We start from the raw sequence: 24,805 nt of genomic DNA on the forward strand, positions 1-24,805 counted from the left end.
AAGAATATTTGCCTTATGTATTCCATAATGTTGGTGCCAATAGTAAAAGAAATAATAATGTAAAAGCAATGAGATATATAAGCATGAAAGATGAAGTAATATTTTATCCAGAGAGAGAGAAAATTAAAGTTCATATGCAATCCGTATTTTTGAAAACATTTACCTTTTGAGGAGCCGAAGAAGGTTTTTCCACTTTGGTTTTCTCCTTTGGGGTTAGAGGAGGGGATCGCTCCTTTATCTCTGGAGGCAGTTCTTGATATAATGCTGGAATTGAACAAGGAATGCATGTAATCAAACTGAGGAGCCCTGACCCCGCGGTGGAAATAGACAGTGACGGAGAGAGGGCAGGAATGAAACTAAAGATCTTGCTATTCGCTTCCTTCGTGTAACAGTAAGCTACCTGGCACTTAGTGTTAAGGCCATCTGTAGTTATACACACCGGTTATCGAAAGAACATAATTTATGATCGGGAAGTTTTCATCAGCCGGATTTCAGAAACGTAAAACATGTCAATTTCACTTATCATGTGGTCATGCAGATACTTGCTTATTTTATCTCAATTCACATTCACCAGGAGCCCGCTATATGCAAGGTTATCTGCTAGGTACCGTCTAGGGAGACAGAAGATGATCAAAAGACAGTCTGCTCTCAAGGAGCTTACAATCTGGTCAGAGACAGATTTGGTCACAAGTAAGTGTAACATACAGTAGAATGTGACATTTTTCGAAAGAGACATAACAAAGACGGATTCCGATATAGAGAGCAAATGCTCCATGCAAGAAGTGGTAGATGTGTCAGACCCTGAAGAACAGGCAGGATTTTGCCAGGCAGAGGTGTGGGCAAAGAATAATTTGGGAAAATGGTACAAAATAAAGAGCATGGGGCTAGGTCTATACATAACCTTGAATCTGTTCACAGGGTCAAATTTGAGATTATAATTTATATAATCTATTTAATCTACACACAGTGTGGGCTCTAAAAAGTTACGTGGGAATTTTCAAGAAGGACTAAAAAGAAAATGTTTCAGTTAAATGACAACTCTGGGCAACTCCGAATTGAGAGAAATTGGTAAAATACACCTGCTTGAAATTCCACAATTGTAAGATATATTAATTGGCTTTGTGTATGGGTTGATTTTATTATTGGATTTCTTTATCTCTTATTGGAAAGGATGTTAGATGTCACTAAGTGAAGTTGTTCATGTTTTTCTTTCCAGTGGCTTAAGATACAAAAGGAGTAAGTTCTTTATAATGATGGGGGGACTTCTATTGTGGTGTTGTTCTCTTAGAGGACATGGCTTTCAAATGAATGGTTTGTAGAGATTATGTTCACATCTATACACTCCCTTAGAGCATTTTGCTTTGCATACTTGGCTTCAGATAAAGATAAAGGACAATTTCTCCTACTATTTTTAGAGTGGAATATGCTGCTGATGGTCTTTTTCCCCCCTAATGTTAAAACTGAGCAGGTGAGTTTTTGTTAAATTCAGGTTATAAAGTAGGATAAAAGGGAAAAGAAGATAACCTCTGATGAAGTGAGAATTCAATCATGAGATTCTCAGGTTTTCTGAGAATTCTTTTTTTGTTCTGGCTTTTAAAAGGCTTTTTCAAAAAAGCAGTAACTGATGCCAAAAGAAAGTATTAATTCTTCTGGGATACAATAAGGAATTCTGGCAGTCAGAGGATGGTCACTACTTGAAACACGGAATTAATTTCTGCATGTGGCCACCAAGCATCACTGTGGTATGCTTTAGAATTCGTGCTATAGTCATAAAAGGGAAAAAAAGCTAATTTTAATGGATTTTTAACCCACTGTGGACCAAGTATCTACAGTCTCTCAAGAATCATAAGCCTAAGAGGTTATTTCTGCAAACTAACTAGATTCTAAAGTTAAAAATCTAATACCGTTCTCCCTGGAAATACACCCATCATCTTTATACTGTCTAGTGAAAAAGAAGTTTAAATGTTTCCACTTGTGTCTGGAAGAAACAATGGATTGTAATATCTAGCTAAAATTACAGACATAATCCAGAGCGACTATGACTGTGCAGGCAGCGCTCTTGATCTGAAAATGGAAGCTACTCCTGCTGAACTAGAGCTATTGATCCACTGGGAAAGGTGTCACTGGGAAGGGGAGGGAAGAAACTGGGATATGTGAGGTGACCTGGAAGTCTCAAGTATTGAGCTTATGAAAAATGACTCGGAATTAACTTGTAAAATTTCTTCCTTCCACACTGCCTTAATTTTTCTCCGTTACGTATTCTCTTTTGAACATTAAAAATAGCTTAAGAGCCATCAATCATTTACTACTCAGAGAAGAAGAATTGTAACAGTGGCGTGGAGGAAATGAAGAATTTTGTTATGAGGGAGAGAAGTGGGTAACTTTTAAGACACTTAGCACTTTTGAGGGGAGGAGTTTGCTGAAAGCAGCAGATAAACTGAGGGAAACAGCTGCAGAGACAGGGAGCCCTGGAGCGTGGGGCGGGGGGCCCTGGGAAGTACCAGGGTGCAGACAGGGTGATGGGTGCAGAAAGAGAACTAATTTCATCTGTGCCCAGCTCAGCGCCCAGTACTCATGGAAGAAATTATTCTTCCTGTTTTCCTTCATCTCTTTTGCTTTCAAAATTCAAAACTTAGGTTAGGAATCAATAGTACTTTTGTTCAGCCAGTTTGGGTTAAATGGTGCTTCACAGACAAGCCTGAAAGTCAACTGTTATTTATAATTATTTCTTCTTTGCGGAAACTAAAGACTTGACAATAATGATTCAAAATGGAGTATTCTCAAGGCTTCCTATACTACATTTTAAACCAGAACTATAAAATTTCAGTGTTTCTGGAGGGAAGCTTAGAGGTGTGAGAGCTCAACTTCCTCATTTTACAGGAGGAAACTGAGGCGTATCAGTATTAGTGTCGAGTTTTCCTGACCCTTGAGTACTGGGCTTTCCTGCCACACTACTGAGGGAACTGCGGATAGGAAGCGTTCTTCTGAAGAAGCACTGCCGTACTCCTCCCCTTTCTTCAGTCTTCACGCTATTTTATCTCTAGGCTCTTTCTGTCAGTTCTATTTGCACCTCTCAAAGCCTAGTAGTAAATCTACAGGTCTCACCAAGTCCTGTTTAGAATTTCTCCTTCAGCTCATTTCTTTGGCCTTTCACAAATGGGGATATTTATTTACCTGAGAATGAAACAATCTATTGCAGGTTTGGGACTGAGGTATATACAAAGTCAAAGAATGGGACTTGGGCAACTAGAGGTTGTGCCGGTGCCTGTCAACTGAGGATTCACTGTGGCCAGAGAAGAGCTGATATAACTGTGTGTGGGGCAGATGGCGGGCAAAAAGGGCTGAAGAAGAACATTGGTAGCTGGACAGGCAGGGCATCCAGGATGAGTCTGTGAGAAAAATATTCTAATCTCGGAACAGAGGAGCTTTCTAGTGCATCAGTGTCCCCTTTTTCTAGTTAGTTATTTTTGCATCATGCGAATGAAAAGCAATACCCATTGGTAAACATAAGCAAAAGTTACAAAGAGAGTAAATTAAAGGGTAGCAAATGATAAAATCTTGGACTATCAGTTATACCATATTAGTAAACCAGGAAGGGAGCATAAAACTTACTTTCACTAGCCACATGATTAGCTGGAAAATAACCTTCCTGTCCCTTTCCTACGCTGCCATACCACCAGTCTTCATTATCTTTGAAAAACACTCGGATAATGTCTCCGCGATGGATGGTTAGTTCATCTGATCGATTCGCTGTGTAGTCATAAAGAGCCACTACCTACGAGAGAGATAAGACCACCACAGCTTTATCACAACTGTACCACAGAGAAAACCCCCAACATTCACTTCCTCTTGCAGAAGAGCAGCTGAAACCAAAGCAGTACTTTGGTAAGTCTGAGGCTGTCTCAAGGTTTGCTCATGGGATCAGGGGTGGTGGGAACACAGCAGGAGAAGCAAGATAAAAGACTGTGGGATTGAGAAATGGTTAAGAGCATTCAATACACTAAGATTAGCTTCAAAATAGCAGATGTTAATTTTTTTTACAAGTGAATTACTTGTGAAGCAAATAAAAAGAGCCTCACACACCCTCCGCTTTCTTAGAGCTGTTCTATACTACCTTCAGATCCCATTCTCGCATCTCTAAGCAGATGTCTCTGAGAAAAATCCTTCAGAGTGTCAACAATTTTATAAGAAGGAAAGCTCAATGAAACAGCCTGATTACATAACTTCATTGTGATCACTTGGTTTACCGTTCATGTTTCTTTTTCAAATGTATTTCCCCACAAACACATGCTTTTTGGTATTTTATATCGACAATCTAAATCTTTTGACTACTTTTAAAAAACTCTTAATAAGGTTTTTTTCACTAGATACAAATTTAAGAGGAAAAGCCTTTCTACAAGAATCTCTTTGCTGTATTGTGCAGTAGTCACTATATTTGATTTTTTTTTAAAAAACTAAAATCAAAATGAATGAGTTCAGAGAAACTTAACAAATCCCTTATAGCAGTTACAAGGAGGAGGCAGACCTTAATCCATTTTATATGTCATGCATTGTATAATGTAGGACATAATATGTACATTAAAGAATAAACTACTTCTTTTCCTCCTTAAATGGGATTTGAAAACTAACAGGGGGTGCCTGGGTGGCTCAGTGGGTTAGGCATCCTACTCTTGATCTTGACTCAGGTCTTGATCTCAGGGTCATGAGTTCAAGCCCCACACTTGGGCATGGAGCCTACTTTACACACACACACACATACACATACACACACACACACACACAAAATTAACAGGTTATACAACTATATATGTAATGGAAAATTATCATTATAATCCTTTGCATTTAGGTTGAGTACCGATTCATTTACTTAACAAGTATTTACTGAAATCCTAATGTGCCTGGTACTAGGCTAGGGGCTAAATATACAACAATAAATAGGATCCTTTCTAGAAGAGTTACCTCATTTAGGCTCTGCAGGAGAATAAAGGCTACCCAGGAATTGGCCAGGTGAAGAGATGGAAAGTGTGTCTCGGGCAAACTGTACTATATGTGTGAGAGTCCAGGGAGGAGAAACCCAAAATACTTCAATATGGTGGGAGCCTGAATTAGAGGTAAGAGCCTAGCTAGCCAGGTGGGGGAAGGTGAGGCTGCAGGGGTAAGTAGGGGCCAGATCATGCACGCTGAAAGGAGCTCATACTCATACTATGCGCAGTGGGAAGAGATAAGGGTTTTAAGTAGAAGATGCCATAACACTTCACAAAACTCTGTATGGTACCTTTTAATTAATTTACAATATTTATTAACACATTAACCAGAAGGTTTTAATGGATAAATCTGGAATTACCTGCTGTCTCTATATGGTATGAGGGCAGTAATAAAAATTTAAGTCAAATGGTACAAATGCCATTCCTACTGTATTGCTTAGCACAGTCTGTAATTCACAACGTGTTATGCAGGATGTTGTTTCAAGTTTACAAATCTCTTATGACTTCGAGTGTACTGACGCCAAATCACTTATGTGAAAGTGGAACTTTTAACTCTTCCCTTCCGTCTTCGCCTCCAAACCTTTTCTCCTTTATTCTTCTACCTGATACTACCACAGAAGAAGAACGCTAATGAAAATGTTCTCGGTGCCTGCCACGTTCTAGGTACAATGCTAGCGGCTTACGTAAGTCCTTACACCATCTGTAGGACAATCCTGTGAAGGTACAAATTCTTATTTCAATTTCATAAATGAGGAATTCTATGCACAAAGAAATGTAGTAACTTGACTAAAGTTAACTATGAGTTACATTTTTTTTTTTAAAGCTAAATACATTTCTAGGACATCTCAGTCTAGAATCAAACATGGGGAAGAAGCAAGCAGAAAGGAAGGGAGGGACAGAGATCCTAATCCCTCATGAAAGCTCAGACACATTTTTGGGTGGCACTGCTTAAGTGGTGGCTGTGCTGAGAGGACCAACAATCCCGGGTCACCTGCAGGCCCACTGTGCTCCTTTCAAGACACCTGCAACCCAGTCTTAGAAAACTATAAGGGTCTATTGCTGCTGTTCCTCATCCTGGCTCTGGTACACTGAAACAGCACAACTCTTAAGAATCTTACGGAAGTACGAAGTCCGTGTATGCTTATTTCTCTGGAGTCAGAGGTGGCTCCTGGGACGAAGAGCAGGAGAGATTCAGCTAAGGCAAGAGAATCATTCAGGAAGTCCCACATCAGGCTCGTGTCCTTTTGGTGGATTACTGATAATTGGGAATTCATCAAACTGGAGTCAGAAAACCCTTCCTGAATTTTCTACGAGGGCTGGGTGATAAGAATTCCTTCAGAGGTACAGGGGTCCAAAAGACCTAGAAAATCTTACATTTCCATTTGCCTATTAAAGTGTCCATGGATTACCCTCCTCATATAATCAAATACAGCCATGCCAGTTTTACATGGCCTTCCAGTCCTGGTAAATATGTTCCACCCTCTACATCCCTGTTATGGACTGAACTCTATGCCCCTCCAAATTCATAGGTTGAAGCCCTCCCCAGGTGACTGTATTTGGAGATTGGGCCTTTAAATAGGTAATTAAGGTTAAATGAGGTCATATGGGCGGGGCCCTAATTCAATAGGACTGGTGTCTTTATAAAAAAGAGGAAGAAATAGCAGGAGCACACGTGCACAGAGAAAAAGGACACAGGAGGACACGGCGAGAAGGCAGCTGTCTGCAAGCCAAGGAGAGAAGTATCAGGAGAAACCGACCCAGTTGGCTACTTGATTTTGGACTTCTAGTTTCTAGAACTGTGAGCAAATAAATTTCTGTTGAAGTCCTCAGTTGACGGTACTTCGTTACAGAGTTCTGGCAGACTAATACAGTTCTATGACCTGATGGCCTCAGATGAATCACTCACGACTGCCTGGCAAATGGCCAATACCTCACTTCTAGCCATTTTAGGTCCTTACCAGCTTACAGTACTGTGTCCAACACTATGATAATATTATCTCCTGTTGCAGAAACAATGGCCTTGGCACCAACATCCTTAGGAAGGCGATGGTTGGGGAGGCTACATCCCTCAAAGCAAAGAAGCAGTGTTTGGAGAATGTCATCATCATACCATTACTGACATTTAGGTGCAAAATTGCTAGACAGTGAGGAATCGGGAGCTTCACATGCCAAGTCTACATTCTGGAAGTGGGGTTATGACCATTCCCTTCATCATACTGAAGGTACATGACAAAAGCCACGTGGCTTATGATCATCTGCTTATATTCCAGGGTGTGTTTTCATCCAACATGCCATCTTCTCATGTGAGGACCACTTACTCTCTTTTGAGCATCTTAGTATACACAGTAAACTTCTCTGCTTATTTTGATTTCCAGTGGATTCTGCATAAAAGGTCTTCCCCACCTCTAATGACATTTTGTTATAATCTCACTGTTTTAGGGTAAAGTAGAGCTCCATAAAAAAGTTGGGAGGGGTGCCTTGGTGGCACAGTCGGTTGAACGTCTGACTCTTGGTTTTGGCTCAGGTTGTGATCTCAGGGTCATTCGATCGAGCCCTGTGTCAGGCTCTGCGCTCAGTCTGCTTGGGATTCTCTCTCCCTCTGCCCCTCCCACTCATGCTCTCCCTCAAATAAATAAATCTTTAAAAAAAAAAGTTGGGAGACACAATCCCATCAAGAGGTTTGTTTTAAATTAATAGTGTATCTATTTTTTCTCTGTCTTCTGGTAGGTCTTATCATTTGTCTTGACCCCTGTTGGGATGAGTATCTTTTATAACGAACTGCACAGTGCTCCGGCACTTATGTGACAGAGTATCCTTGGCAACAGCTTTGAGCTGACAGAGGACTTACGACATCTGTCTGCAAAAGAAGTCTAAAAACATTCATTTATGTGCCCACATTGGCAATGACAGGTCTGGAAAATGGTAAGATTTTGCCCATGATTCACATACTTGAAACAGAGTTCCTTCTTCTCAAAGCTTGCCGAACTGTGTGGGTGCAGTCATGAGGGAAGCGCCACGGCGAGAATTTATTTATTTATTTATTTATTTATTTATTTATTTATTTATTTATTTATTTCCTAACATTCATTTTTCAGTCTTCAAAGCAGTGCTTGCCAGAGACAATTTCTTGGCTCAAAAGAGCAGAGTCTGTCAGGCTGTTATAAGACACTGAGGTGGATTCCTCTTTATGTTACCTTCCGAGAGATTTTTCATTGTTAGTGTTGTCTCTGAAGAAGTCTCACTGCTTCTTGAAACCCGTGTACTGAAGGAACACTAGCCAGTACTGTTCAGCAGCAGGGGTTTCTTGCAACTTCAATTATAATATAATCTAAGAATCAATATTCATGATGGTTCCAAGTCATTCGACAGGCTAAGTCATGCCGAATACATTCAGACACCTGAGTATGTTCTCCTCTAGTACTGACTGCTTCAGCTGGGTCTCTGGTCACCAGGGAACTGCTCTGCACCAGGTGGCGGCCAGGCTGCATCTGGATCCCACTACCTTCCCCCTGCTTTCTTCCTTGCTTAACTTGATTTCAGACTTCTGGCCTCTAGAATAGCAAAAGACTAAACTGCTCTTGTTTTAAGCCACACCATGTTTGTGGTAATTTGTTATCATAGCCCTAGAAAACTAACACACATGAATGTTATTTTGGTGAATGCTGGATTTTCTTGTATTCTCTTAAAGAGTGTTGGACATTTTTCTGGCATGTCGTTACTTGAGATTAGTGTGACCCTTTCCAGGTTTGATTTTAAGTTTTGTTAGAGTGGATTCAGGAGGATTTTAGTCTAGGGTTCAGTAACCCCCATGACCAGGGTGTGATCTTCCTGCTCATTCTACCTGATGCTCCCACATGTTAGAAGGTTTTTCTGATCTGGCTGCCAGGAATGTGAATTGTTCCCATTCTGCTGTGTAGCCTACTAATTCCTGATGGTTCTGTTCTTATAGAGTTTTATCCCAAGCATGGGCACATCAGCACTCAGCCAAAGACTTATTAAGGGTACTTTTATGGTTACTGGCAGGATTATGACCCATTAACATAAGGTGAAACAAAAAGTAACATCTCAGTAATTATTATTATTTTTTTTGCCAGATGCCTTGTTCCAGTTAAAAGCACATTAACCAAAATGCATAGTTTTATAGTGCTCATAATAAAGGCACTCATGACCTTATTATATTTGGCATTCTTTAAGAAAGCACATTACCTTTAATATAGAAATATTTAGGTTACATAAGCCTAACTTGTACTCAAGTGATAATAACACATTGTGGTTTTTAAATTTTATTTTATATCTTTTCTGCTCATGAATGGCCCTCTCCTCTCTCCTTAGAGAGACCTCTGGCTATGTGGCTGGTCTTGTGATTTTACCACTCTGGGTATACTGGAAAAGAAAGCGACTTCCATGCAAGAACAATTAATTGGAGCAAAGAGAGAAGACATTTCTTTTCGCAGATTCCATAAGGACCGTGCAGAAACACGTATGGTTTACAGCACTGTTTTACATTTTTTATGTAGTTACAACGTGATGGGACTATAGCTTTTTAAACTATGAAACAGATTGAGAGACTGTACCTTCCAGCTGAAACAAAATATTTATAATAGATAGTGTTTCAGATTCTGTTTTCTGCTGCTTGGACAGTTAGGAAACATTCTTAGTGAATGTGTAAAACTCTAAGGACAGGGATTCCCGCGCCCCTTCTTTTCACAGTTCTAAACTTCTTCACTATTTAGAAGAGGTCTGGGCATACCTGTAGCATTTCAACTGCTTTTTGAGAGAAATGGACCATTTCCTTGACCACTGAAGATATTTCTCACACAACCAAACAACAGTTTATACATCTGATGCTTTCTTTCTTTTTCTTTCTTTTTCTTTTTCTTTCTTTCTTTCTTTCTTTCTTTCTTTCTTTCTTTCTTTCTTTCTTTCTTTCTTTCTTTCTTTCTCTCCTTTTCTTTTCTTTTCTTTTCTTTTCTTTTCTTTCTCTTTTTAAACTGTGTGTTTCTTTGGAGTTAAAATGGCTATGACAGCCTCATCACACACTGCCTTCGATGCTTTCTGGGTTAAAGCTGAACTTTCCACATGGGAGCTCCTGTCTCTTTTGCTAGTTTCTATCCTTCCTTTACACATACAGGTTTTTCTTTCATATTATTTAGTCTTGCTAAAGCTTTGGGGTCACCGTGCAGATCAGTCTGAGTTCCTATTAAATGAGGCACATTTAGTGTGTATTCCCTAAGTTCTGGTGCCCACTCCTCCTTCGCATTATGAAATGAGTCCAGAGAGCAGCATATAAGGAAGACAACAGTCACTGGATAAGAGAAAGGCCTCAGAGGATCACATTTTTCCTGTCTGGTCATACTCGCTGTGTCACAGAGCCTCAGGAGGTACTGCCTGCTCTCTACACGGGTGCGGACTGCACTGAGGATGGTGGGCACCACTCCTCCTCCTCCTCTAGCTCATGGATAAGCATGTCTTGTCCACCACCCTGCCTCACCACGCACCATGCGCCTGAGCATCAGTGTGCCAGCTCATGAGCCATGCTGCAGCCAGCCAGCCTCTGGGTAGGCCCCCTTTTCTTTTTTTTTTAAAGATTTTATTTATTTATTTGACAGAGATAGAGACAGCCAGCGAGAGAGGAAACACAAGCAGGGGGAGTGGGAGAGGAAGAAGCAGGCTCATAGCGGAGGAGCCTGATGTGGGGCTCGATCCCATAACGCCGGGATCACGCCCTGAGCCCAAGGCAGACGCTTAACCGCTGTGCCACCCAGGCGCCCCTAGGCCCCCTTTTCTTGCCCTGGCTATGCCTGCCCAATGCCCCCAGTAATTACTTAACAAGTAAAATAAGCTTTAAGAAAGTCTCATTCCTCAATAATGTCAATTACAGAATTTTTGATCTTTATTATGAAAATAGAAAAAAGAACAGATTAAAAAATGTTAGTAGAAAACCAAATTTAACAATAAATTCTGAATTGCACAGAAGCACATTGCTTAATAGTCAAAGACTACTTTACTAAGAGTGACATTGGGGCTATATTTTATTTACTGCAAGGAATAAAGAAACATATAGCCCTATTTCTACCATTGTGTGGTAGGGATATATATGGTCTCTTATGATTATTTCCATAAGTACTACATAAGACACCTGAAAGATATTTATAAAAAAGAAACCAAGGTCCTGTTATTTTTAGCTGATCTTATCTGGATAATAATAAATTAAGAAAACAGAGATAAAAAAGTAAATAACTGCACAAAGTTTATTGTCTCTGTACCAGACAAACTATCTGTTTCTATCCTGCTATATAATCCTAGTATATGTGAATCTTATACACTTCATCAAACAAATATTTGAAAATATTTCATCCAAATACCTTCTGGTAAAGTAGCTAGCGTAATGCAAAGAATACCAGACTAGGAATCAAAACACCTTGAGTTTCCAGTCCTGTCTGGGACCTCCAAGGCTGAAGTATTTCGTAAAACACTCCGACTGGATGTCTGTAAATTAAGGGAGTTTGGACCAGATGATATGTGGTCGACCCTCCAGCTTTAAAATTCTATCACACCAGGTACTCCAGTAACTATTCCAAAAGAACAGCATTCATAGGTTTTAAAGTAAATTCAAAATATTAATTTGTTGGATAATAGTGTAGCTGTATTACTTGTGTTCGTCCACGAATTGGAAAAGCTTGTTCGACTGCTACAACACTACACAGGAAAAGCCTCCTGGTAATAAATAAAGAATAACAACAATAAAACATTTCTTCTGAATTACCATTTGGAAATAATACTACTTTGATAAATACGAATGACTTGAACTTTAGACTTCACAAATAAAGCTACTCATTTTATATGATGATGAGTATTCACTTAAAACCTCTCTTACTGGAAATCATAATTCATACATTTTCATACATTACATTGAATCATTAGTGCTTCATTTAAAAAGGCTCTAAAAATTTATCTTTTTATTGAGATATGCTTTAAAAAATCAAGAGAATGATGCAAATGTTTATAGACTGGACTATAGGTTTTGTTTTTTTTTTTTGGTTAGTGAAGAAAAATGACAGTGTACTTTAATTTTCTTTCTTGGGAGGGATAGCAAAGGGAGAATTATGAATCACTGGTTTAGATTAGGGTCTCAAAGTGTGTCTCCAGAGCAGCAGCAGCAACATTACCTGGAAATTTGTTAGAAATCAAATTCTTGGACCCCATTCCAGATCAACTAAAATCATACTTTCTGGAGATGGGCCCACTAATCTGTGTTTTAACAAGCCTTCCAGGTGATTCTAACATACCTAAAGTTTAGTTAATACTTTATTTCAATGACCTGCTTTATAAAACACGCACACTTATTTTTTTGCACATATCAACTATGCAACTGAATGGGTAAGAAACATAAAGCCAAATCTTACAGTGTTACTGGTAAAACTTAAAAAAATATAAATAAACCTGTTCCTCCTTTCCTATTACTTTTACTTATCTTGCTTAGCTTTCCTCTTGTTTCACTGTAATGTTGACTAGCTCCAGGTTTGAGTAATTTAACATCTATTTTGTCATTTTATCATTTTAAAAGCACATGCTCAGACTGCAACTGGGAGTCAGGGCAAACATTTCTTAGGTTTCCCTACAATCTCTTGCGGATTAGTGAAATTCTTAAAATAGAAAAACAAGTAAAACTGAAAAATCAGATCTGTTCACCTAGGAGTAGTTATGACGTACTGCTGTGCCTGAGCTACTCTCACAGGCTAGGACGATACCAGGGAACCGTACAGACGAAAGTCTCTGCTCTAAGAGAGCTTCGGTTTTACTGGATGTTTCACTGTTTTTGGTCTGGTAGCCCTTTTGTATCCGTAAAAACAAATACTTTTAGTATGTGTACAAGTTACTCTTCTGTTTATCTACTTTTAAGTTGTTAATACATAGTACCAGGGTGTACGATCATATTAAATTCTAAAATAATAATTTAGAATTCCTTCTGAAAAGTATGATGAATTTCTTTAAATTCTCTTAATAAACCATGAGCTATGAGTAAATATAAAATTATTAGTAAGAAAGAACTAGACACAGACAATATATTTAAACAAAAATAAATTCAAATTTGCAAAGAACACATTATGCACAATTTATAGACACAGTTTTAATACTTATAAATTTTATACTCCATGGTTTAAGGCAGTGATTCATAGAGATTATAGGTAGAAATATATCCCTTATGATAAATGAATGTTCTTCCTTTTACTATCCTGCATTTATTCCTTGGTTTTATCTACGTGTAGATACTACTTTCCTGGTCAGGTCTTTCCATAAGCCATTGTGAGAGGTAGTAAACAAATTTAAAAAATACTGAAACACGGGCGCCTGGGTGGCACAGCGGTTAAGCGTCTGCCTTCAGCTCAGGGCGTGATCCCAGCATTATGGGATCGAGCCCCACATCGGGCTCCTCCGCTATGAGCCTGCTTCTTCCTCTCCCACTCCCCCTGTGTTCCCTCTCTCGCTGGCTGTCTCTCTTTCTCTGTCAAATAAATAAATAAAATCTTAAAAAAAATACTGAAACACGAAAATTTATAAATATTAAAATGAAAAAAATGTATTAACTTGTGAAGAATATAAATACATAAATGGATAAATGTTAAAAACTTAAAAATAAGATAAATAAGTTATGAAAGCATCTTCAAATAGACCTGTATTACTACAAAACTACTTTGGAAAAGTCCTTTCTAAACTTGAATAGGCACCTACAGGAACTCAAGAATATTTAAGCGAGCTGCAATTTCTACTGTTTTCTTTTAGAGTGAAGTACAGGTGTACGTCTCTGTGCCTAAACATGCATTATAGAGATAACAGATGTATTACTTAAAAGTAACGTAAGGTCTGGAGACAAGTCTTTTGAGAATGAAATTAAAACCTCTTTTGATGCTTAATGGCATCTTCAGGATTTGCCAGCCACCAACCCTAAGTGCAAGCAGTTGCAGTCCTTGATATTTCAAGACAATCTATTACAGAAACTTTTGATGACTACTTAAGAGCGCTCCTAAAAAAATTGTTAAATTTATTAACAAAATTTATTAAAATTATAAACAATTTCTAAAGAGATGAATTATTATCTCATTCATATAATAAATAGCTCAAGTATGTGCTATCTATATGGCAGTGTACACAGTATGGGAAATACAAAGAAATGCAGCCTATGGTTCTTGACCTGAAAATGCTTAGAATAAATTTAAGAAAAATATACCGTTTCAAACATTATATACTAAAAATCTTTATTTTTAAAGTTGAGCAGAAATTAATAATTTATAACAATCTGCTCTGTTTTATGAAATTTTATATAAACACACCTCATTTAGATGTCTTAGTTTTATTCAAACAAGGTTTTAAAATTAGTAGTTCTGAAACAAGTATATAAATCTCAGTTTGGGTCTTTTTTCAGCATCGATGTACATCAACTGTTATTTAATAATCTGTTATGCTATAGATATGTGTGTATTCGTCTAGCTGTATCTAGGAATATATGTATCTACCATTTATTTAATATTTACTATATGCCAGGAGTGCTAAGAAGCGCATAGTGTATATACGCATATTCTTTTTTTTTTTTTTATTTTAGAGAGAGAGCGTACACATGAGTGGTGGGGGGGCAGAGGGAGAGAGAATCTCAAGCAGACACCCCATTGAGCGTGCAGCCTGAAACAGGGCTTGATCTCAGAACCCTGAGATCATAACCTGAGCCAAAACCAAGGGTCAGACACCCAACCGACTGAGTCAACCGGGTGCCCCAAAGTATATTTTATGTGTGTGTGTGTGTGTGTGTGTGTGTATTTGTGCACATACACACATATTCATAACTACTATCCTATTTAGTATTTATCATGCCTTTGACTTCTTTAATTAGAAACTAAAAGAATTATTATTTGTCTAAATCACACAGTTTGGAAGATTCTAGATAGTAGCAGGTCTGCTTCTCTCCTAAGCCTATGCTTCTGTTCTGTAAATTTACATATTTAATTTTGAAGTTAGACGCCTTCATAGAACTGAGTAAATATGAGGCTGCTTGGTTCACTGTAACTTTCCTTAAGATTATGCTGAAAGGAGGGAGTTAAAAACTTGGTATTTCTATTAAAGAAGGCACCTGAAGAAGTTCATCAAGGCATTTTCTTCATATTAGCTTCTTAGTCACAATTTGTTGAGGACACCAAACTGGGAAGTTAGGTGGGAAACTGAAATTGGGCCAACGTGACAGCTTATATATATATATTAACATGTGTACCCATCTGATTACTGCATTTTATATTTAAGGGTGGAGGGAATTACTGAAATGACTACAGGCCGAGTTAATTAGAAAAGACTTTGCAAAAGAAACTTGAATAATCAGTTTATAAATGTAAAGAGAAAAGCTTTTTAGGTTGCTAATAGCCAGACATCAATAATTCACTGTTCATCTTAAACACTGACACTCGTCTATTTCCAATTCTAACGTCAATCCAAATTTTCTAGGAAAAGCTCAGGTACACACACGTGAGTATCTGGTTTAGTGGGGAAGAAGAAGAGAATAACAGAAAGATAATGAAAAAGCTTAATGGAAAACATCCCTATGTTACTATATAATTCTAAATGTGTTATGTACGGAGATGTACACAATTAAGATGCTATAAAACTTACGAAATAGTATTTCAAATGGAAAAATAGGAATTAGCACATAGAATTTTAAGATGCAAATGGAAAACTTGAGCTTATGAACAAATGAATAGAGGAGAAACACTTTTGGAATGGGGGAGAAAACGTGGCTCTTCCATAAAGGAAAGAACATTGGCAAAAATGGTCAAACCCAACTTTAAGGAGTATGAAAATTAGCCAAAGGACTACAACAATCCAAGGAGCATGTATTCACAAACAAACAAATAAAACAAAACCAAACCCCAAAACAACAGCTGAATCTTGGCAAAAGCTGCAAGCTTTGTGGAGTTTTAACCTGTCCCATTCCCTTAAGCTCTTGCCAGCTCTATAGCAGCCTTAAAAACAGACTCACAACTGTGGTAACCAAAACCTAGCAGGCTAACAGTCACCAGATAGGGCGGAATGTGCTCAGAGTGCCTCCAAAGCCCTATATCCAGAGAAGTGCCACTATATGACCTATGTAGCAGCCCCCGAAAACTCTGTAACGTTCCATTCTCTGGGCTTGTCTTTATTTGGTGTGACTCAGAGCCAGCAGTGTGAACAGCTGTATCTTGAGGGCATTTGTCAAAAACAATCAGTGGCAACTTAGGTGATGATATGAGTTAGGATAAACAAGGAGCTGGCCAAAAAATTAAAAGGCAAAATTGGGAAATGACATGTCTATAGGATACTCTGAAAAGCTCCAACACTCCTGGAAACCTAGAAGGCCAAGTGCATGTGCAGGACTGTGTTTCCGCCCAGAGAAGGCTCTAATTTTTCATCTCTGGTTAACCTTGACAGTTTGTACAAGCAGAAAGTGAAGCGTAAGTAAGGCAGAGTTATTAACTGCCTATTGAAGCAATGAAAACAAATCCCAACACACACACAGAACCCCTTGGAAAAGGCTGCAGAATTTGGTTCCAGGCATTTAAGAAAATTTCTATCCAATCATTAGCTGACCGCTAAGCTAACCAAACAGACACTTAAGTGGTCAAACAACACAAAAAATACAGATTTTATATAGAATTACTCCAAGAAAGTCACCATCTAAATAAATATTAACAGTAACAATAACAAAATGACAAGGCATGGGGAATGGGTGTAGAAAATCTAATTTTCCAGGTGTGCCACATTATACCATTTCAAATGTCTAGTTATCAACAAAAAATTATGATACACAAAGGGGAGCAGTAAAATATAACCCTACACAGGAATCAAATAAGTCAACAGAAATTGTCCCTGAGAAAGCCCAGATATTAGATTTACTAGATTTAGAAAAGATGTAAGTATGTGTGTATATATATATATATGATATATATACACGCACATATATATCACAGCAAATAGAAAATAGCAATAAAAACAGAAATTATTAGTAAAATAGAAATTCTGGAGATTAAAAGTACAGTATTAACTAGAGGGGTTCAAGAGATTTGAACTAGTAGAGGAAAGAATCAGTTAACTTCTAAGATAAGTAAATTGGGATTACCTAGTCTCAGGAACAGAAAGAAAAAAGAAGAATGTCAGATCCTCAGAGATGTATGGGATACCAACTGTACCATCATACACATAATGGGAATCCCAGAAGGAAAGAAAAGAGAGAAAGGGGAGAAAAAAATATTTGAACACATAATGGCCCTAAACTCCCCAAATTTGATGAAAAACATTAATCTGCACATCCAAGAAGCTAAACAAACTCCCACAGGATAAACTCAAAAAGATCCACATCTAGAAATATCATAGTCTATCACAGTCAAACTGATGAAAGAGAAAGACCAAGAATCTTGAAAGCAGCAAGGGAAAAACAACACATCACATAGAAAGGGGTCTCAATAAGACTAACAACAGACTTCTCATCATAAATCTTGGAGGTCAAAAGTTTGTAGGAATAGGCTTTCCACATTTTGTGCTGAAAGAAGACTCAACCTATCATTCAACATGCAGCAAAACAATCCTTTAAAAAGGAAGAGAAATGAACATATTCCCAGATAAATGATGACAGAGAGATCATATCTAGCAGATCTGCCCTTCAAGACAAACTAACAGGAGTCCTTCAGTTTCAACAAAAGGGCATTTTGACAGTAACTCAAATCTACAAGAAGAAATAAAGAGCAGTAGAAAAGGTAAATACATAGGTAAATATAAAAGACAGTAATTTTTTTTTGTAACTTCATCTGATTTAAAGGACAGCTTCATAAGGAAATAATTATAAAAATGTGTTGATGAGCTTATAATGACATAATCTGAGTAACAATAATAGCATAAAGGAGACAAAAGGAAAAAGAGCTGTTATTACAGCAAAGTTTTAACATACTACTGAAATTAAGCTGATATTAATCTAAACTAGATCGTTTTAAGTTAAAATGTTAACTGTAATTCTCAGGGTAACTCCTAAGAAAACAACTCAAAGAAAGTATATAAAAAAGAAAAAGGGAATTAAAATGGTATAGTGAAAAATATTAATTTAACTAAAAAAAGTGAGCAATAACAGAATAAAAAAACAAAAAGATATATCAGACATAAAGAAAACAAAACTGGAGGGCACCTGGGTGGTTCAGTTGGTTAAGTGTCTGCCTTTGGCTCAGGTCATGACTCTGGGTACTGGGATCAAGCCCCACCAGGTTCACTGCTCATGGGAAGACTGCTTGTCTGCTTCTCCCTCTCCCTCTGCCTCTACCCCCAAGACCCGTTCATGTTCTCTCTCTCTCTCAAATAAATAAATAAAATCTTAAAAAAAAAAAAAAAAAGGAAACAAAACTGGGGTGCCTGGGTGGCTCAGTCGATTAAGCGTCCAAGTCTTGATTTTGGCTCATGTCATGATCTCAGGGTTGTGAGATCTGTGAGATGGAGCTCTGCATAAGACTCCGTGCTGCGTGTGGAGCCGGCTTAAGATTCTCTTTCTCCCTCTCCCTCTGCTCTTCCCCCTCCCCTTACCACTCTCCCTCAAAAAAAAAAAAGAAAAAAAAAAAAAAAAAGAAAAAAAACCACCAAAAAAACCAAACCACATTGCAGACTTAATTCTACCCCATCAGTAATTACTCTAAATGCAGATAGATTAAACGCTCCAAGCAGAAAATACAGATTATCAGAACGGGAAAAAAAATGATCCAACTGCATGTTTTCTGTAAGAGACACATTTTATTTTATTTATTTATTTATTTTTAAATTTATTTGACAGAGAGACAGCCAGCGAGAGAGGGAACACTAGCAGGGGGAATGGGAGAGGAAGAAGCAGGCTCCCAGCGGAAGCGCCTGATGTGGGGCTCGATCCCAGAACTCCGGGATCACGCCCTGAGCCGAAGGCAGACGCTTAACGACTGCACTACCCAGGCACCCCAAGAGACACATTTTAGATTTAAAGACAAAAAAAAATTAAAGAAGATGAAAAAAATAAACCGCACAAACAGAAATCAAAAGAGGGCTGGAGTTGCTATTCTAATATCAGGCACAGAATTTAAGAAAAAAATTGTCAGAAGAGACAATGAAGAACATTTGAAATGATAAAAAAGTCAGTCAATCAGGAAGACATAGGTATGTATAAATATATGTGCACCTAATACAGCCTCTAAGTACATACGGCAAAACTGGTTGAACTAAAATGTGAAACAGTTTCACAACAATGGTTGGAGACCACAATACCCCACTTTCAACAGTGAGAAAAACTAGGCCCAACATTGACCTGGAAACAGAAGACTTGATCAATACTATTAAACCAACTAGATCTAATAGACATCTATAGAACACTGCACCCGACAAAAGCAGAGTACATATCCTTACATGCACACAGAACATTCTCTAGGATAGACTATGTGCTAGGCTGCAAAATAAGCCTTTTAAAAAACCCCTGAAATCATAGAAAGCATGTTCTCTAAACACAATGAAATGAAAACAGAAATCAGTGACAAGACGACCTTTTGGAAATTCACAAGTGTGTGGAAATCAAACAACACACTCCTAAATAACCAATGGATTTAAAAGAAATCAACCAGGGAAATTAGGAAAAGATAGACAAAAAAACAAACATAATAGGCCAAAATGTATGAATGCAACAAAAAGCAGTGATCTGAGGAAATTCTGTAGCTGTAAATGCTTTTATTGAGAAGATATCAAATCAATAATCTAATATTATACTTTAAAACTAAAAAAATAAAACTAAGTGTACAGTAAACACAAGGAAGAAAATGATAAACATCAGCATGGAAGTAAATGAGATAGCAAATAGAAAAAGAATAAAGAAAATTAATAAAACAAAAAATTAGTTCTTTGAAAGATCAATAACATTAACAAAACTTTAACTAGACTGACCATGTGATGGGAGGTAACAGTCAAATTAATAAAATTAAGTATGAAAGAAGAGAGCAGAACTGGCCTTAGAGAAATAAAAAGGATCCTAACGGACTGCTATTATTACCTGTATGCTAACAAATAAGTATACTAGATAAAATGAATACATTCCTAGAAAGACACAAAACTGACTGAAGAAGAAGAAAATCTGAATAAACTTGTAAGGGTAAAGAGATTGAACTACCAATCAAAAACTACCCACAAAGAAAAGTCCACATGCAGTATGCATTATTGGTGAACTGTACCAAATGTTTAAAGACAAAATAACATCAATCTTTCACAAACTATTCCAAAAAATAAGAGAAAAATGAGCACTTTCCAAATCATTCTATGGAGTCAGTATTACCATGATCCCAAAACTAGATAAGCAAACTACAGACTAAGATTTCTTACGAATATTGATGTAAAAGCATTAATAAAAGACCTGTAAACAGAATCCACAACATGTAAAAAGGATTATCCACCATAACCAAGTGAAATTTATCCTAGGAATGACAGGTTGGTTTACCACGAAAATCAGTGTAAAAGATTATCTATCTATCTATCTATCTATCTATCTATCTATCTATCATCTATCTATATACATATTTTTTAGAGAGGGGCATGTAGAAGGAAAGAGAATCTTAAGCAGCCTCGTGAGGCCAATCTTACAACCCTGAGATCATGACATGAACTGAAATCAAGAGTTGGACACTTAACAGACTGAGCCACCCAGGTGCCCCTAAAAGACCATATTAATAGCATTAAGGACAAAACCCACACAATTATCTCAATAGATACTGCAAAAGCCTTTAACAAAGTCTAACATCCTTTCTTGATAAAACACTCAACAAAGTAAGAACACAAAGGAACTTCCTCAACCTAATACAGGCTATGTAGAAAATACACAACTACTACTAACATACTTAATGGTCAAATACTAAAAGTTTTCCCCCAAAGATTAGGAACAAGACACTTCAACACGGAACTGGAGATTCTAGCTAGGATAATTAGGCAAGGAATAAAAAGGCATTTGGGTGGAAAGGAAGAAGTAAAACTACCTCTATTAGTAGATGACATGATCTTGTATATAGATAATCTCAGGGAATCTACAAAACAAAACAAAACAAACAAACAACAAAATCCAAAACACCTTTTAGAATAAACAAATTCAACAAGGCTGAAGAATACATCAATATAAAAAATCAAGTATATTGCTATACCTGAGGAATGAACAATCTGAATATAAAACCAATTCATTTGCAATATCATCAAAAAAAATGAAGTACTTCAAATAAAAGTCTAAGGGTTATATACTGAAAATCACAAAATATCGTTGAAAAAAATTAAAGAATATCTAGGTAAATTGAAAGATCCATGTTACTAGATTGAAAGACTTAATAGTAAGATGAAAATATTCTTCAAATTTGATGTACAGATTCAACAAAATCGCTATCAAAAATTTTATAGAAACTGAGAAGGTGATTGTAAAATTCATACAGAAACACAGAATCTAGAGTTGCCAAAACAATCTAGAAGAAGAATAAAGTTGGAGGACATGCCCTGATTTTAAAACTTATGACAAAGGTACATTAATTAAAACAGTAGATTACTGATATAAACACAGGCATATGGAATTACATGCAATATAATTAAGAGCCCAGATATAAAGCTTTACATTCATGGTCAACTGATTTTTGACAGATAGATTTTATCAACAAGAAAAAAGCCAAAAATCACATGATCCTCTCAATAGATGCAGAAAAAGCATTTGACAAAATACAGCATCCTTTCCTGATTAAAACCCTTCAGAGTGTAGGGATAGAGGGTACATTCCTCAATCTCATAAAAACCATCAATGAAAAGCCTACAGCAAATATCATTCTCAATGGGGAGAAGCTGGAAGCCTTTTCCTTAAGATCAGGAACATGACAAGGATGCCCACTCTCGCCATTATTATTCAACATAGTACTAGAAGTCCTTGCAACAGCAATCAGACAACAAGAAGGGATCAAAGGTATCCAAATTGGCAAAGAAGAAGTCAAAATGTCTCTCTTCGCAGATGACATGATACTCTATATGGAAAACCCAAAAGAGTCCACTCCCAAACTACTAGAAGTTATAGAGCAATTCAGTAATGTGGCGGGATACAAAATCAATGCTCAGAAATCAGTTGCATTTCTATACACGAATAATGAGACTGAAGAAAGAGAAATTAGGGGATCCATCCCAGTTACAATAGCACCAAAAATCATATGTTACCTTGGAATTAACTTAACCAGAGACGTAAAGGATCTATATTCTAGAAACTACAAATCACTCCTGAAAGACATTGAAGAAGACACAAAAAGATGAAAAAATATTCCATGCTCATAGATCAGAAGAATTAACATAGTTAAAATGTCCATGCTACCCAGAGCAATCTACACTTTCAATGCTATCCCGATCAAAATACCAATGACATTTTTCAAAGAACCTGAACAAATAGCCCTTAAATTTCTGTGGAAACAGAAAAGGCCCTGAATAGCCAAGGAATTGTTGAAAAGGAAAAACAAAGCTGGGGGCATCACAATGCCGGATTTCGAGCTGCACTACAAAGCTGTGATCACAAAGACAGCATGGTACTGGCACAAAAACAGACACATAGACCAATGGAACAGAATAGAGAACCCAGAAATGGACCCTCGGCTCTTTGGGCAACTAATCTTTGACAAAGCAGGAAAAAACATCCAGTGGAAAAAAGACATTCTCTTCAATAAATGGTGCTGGGAAAACTGGACAGCTATATGCAAAAGAATGAAACCTGACCACTCTCTCACACCATACACAAAGATAAACTCTAAATGGATGAAAGACCTCGATGTGAGACAGGAATCCATCAAAATCCTAGAGGAGAGCATAGGCAGCAACCTCTACGATATCGGCCACAGCAACCTTTTTCATGACACATCTCCAAAGGCAAGAGAAACAAAAGATAAAATGAACTTGTGGGACTTCATCAAGATAAAAAGTTCTGCACAGCCAAGGAAACAGTCAAAAAAACTAAGAGGCAGCCCACGGAATGGGAGAATATATTTGCAAATGATGCTACAGATAAAAGACTGCTATCCAAGATCTACAAAGAACTTCTCAAACTCAATACGCAAGAAACAAATAAACAAATCATAAAATGGGCAGAAGATATGAACAGACACTTTTCCAATGATGACATACAAATGGCTAACAGACACATGAAAAAATGCTCAAAATCATTAGCCATCAGGGAAATTCAAATCAAAACCACACTAAGATACCACCTTACGCCAGTCAGAATGGCAAAAATTGACAAGGCAAGAAACAACAATTGTTGGAGAGGATGTGGAGAAAGGGGATCCCTCCTACATTGTTGGTGGGAATGCAAGTTGGTACAGCCACTGTGGAAAACAGTGTGGAGGTCCCTTAAAAAGTTAAAAATTGAGCTACCCTATGATCCAGCAATTGCACTACTGGGTATTTACCCCAAAGATACAGACGTAGGGAAGAGAAGGGCCATATGCACCCCAATGTTCATAGCAGCATTGTCCACAATAGCTAAATCGTGGAGGGAGCCGAGATGCCCTTCAACAGATGACTGGATTAAGAAGTTGTGGTCCATATATACAGTGGAGTATTACTCAGCTATCAGAAAGAATGAGTTCTCAACATTTGCTACAACATGGACAGCACTGGAGGAGATGATGCTAAGCGAAATAAGTCAAGCAGAGAAAGACAATTATCATATGGTTTCTCTCATCTATGGAACATAAGAACTAGGAAGATCGGTAGGAGAAGAAAGGGATAAAGAAAGGGGGGTAATCAGAAGGGGGAATGAAGCATGAGAGACTATGGACTATGAGAAACAAACTGAGGGCTTCAGAGGGGAGGGGGGTGGGGGAATGGGATTGGCTGGTGATGGGTAGTAAGGAGGGCACGTATTGCATGGTGCCCTGGGTGTTAAACACAACTAATGAATCATCGAACTTCACATCAAAAAATAAAAATAAAAATTAAAAATTAAAAAAAATGTTGCGCTTCAAAGGACATGGTCTAAAAAGAAAAAAGACGGGGCGCTTGGGTGGCTCAGTCGTTAAGCGTCTGCCTTCGGCTCAGGGCGTGATCCTGGCATTATGGGATGGAGCCCCGCACCAGGCTTCTCCGCTGGGAGCCTGCTTCTTCCTCTCCCACTCCCTCTGCTTGTGTTCCCTCTCTCACTGGCTATCTCTCTCTCTGTCAAATAAATAAATAAAATCTTAAAAAAAAAAAAAGACAAAATTAAAAAAAAAATGTTGTGCTTCAAAGGACATGGTCAAAAAAGAGAAAAGACAACCTACAGAATGGGAGAAATATCTGCAAATTATATATTTGATAAGAGACTTGTATTCAGAGTATACAAAAACTCTTATAAGGCAATAAAAAGACAAACCCAATTGGATATAAGTAATACAAATATATTTACATCACACGTATATATAATTTATATACTTATGTAGTTGATGTATATATAATATGTATACATTTATACATCATATGCCTGGCACATGGTAAGTACTCAGTGTTAGGTATAACTATTATTATTTAACTCCTAAAGTTCTTTGAGTTATTATAGAGAGATTTTGTAATAAAATATTTCTGTAGGATGCCCATAGTTATAAATGTGGTCCTATTTTCCAAATTAAATATAGATTTGCTAACTACAACTTGATTTCTAAAAACGACAACTCATTTCTGCATTTGGCATAATAAGCTCTCAATCCAATGTATATATACATATATAACATATTCATTCAAAATATATCTAACTTATAGTAAAATATAATTAAAATTTGCCCAAT

At 37.4% G+C, this 24,805-nt stretch overlaps 1 protein-coding gene across 13 annotated transcripts in view; it reads right to left on the minus strand.

Moving 5' to 3' along the window:
• Positions 1-24,805, minus strand: part of AHI1 (Abelson helper integration site 1) — a 210,066-nt gene that overhangs the window by 48,543 nt on the left and 136,718 nt on the right. For 7 of the 13 annotated variants that reach the window (XM_087865511.1, XM_087865510.1, XM_045814755.2 and 4 more), the window contains 2 exons: positions 3,613-3,775; positions 164-264 (listed from right to left, as the gene is read on the minus strand). The exons of 1 other annotated variant lie outside the window; for it this stretch is intronic. In XM_087865511.1, the coding sequence (XP_087721637.1) occupies positions 164-264; positions 3,613-3,775 (264 nt within the window). Of the gene's footprint in view, positions 1-163; positions 265-3,612; positions 3,776-24,805 lie in introns of those variants that run through there. 5 more of the 13 variants (XR_015726128.1, XR_006782862.2, XR_006782861.2 and 2 more) reach the window with 2 other exon arrangements.

This window comes from Ursus americanus, chromosome 11 (assembly GCF_024610735.1).
Source record: "Ursus americanus isolate L20-20 chromosome 11, mUrsAme1.1.p, whole genome shotgun sequence".
Taxonomy (NCBI): domain Eukaryota; kingdom Metazoa; phylum Chordata; class Mammalia; order Carnivora; family Ursidae; genus Ursus; species Ursus americanus.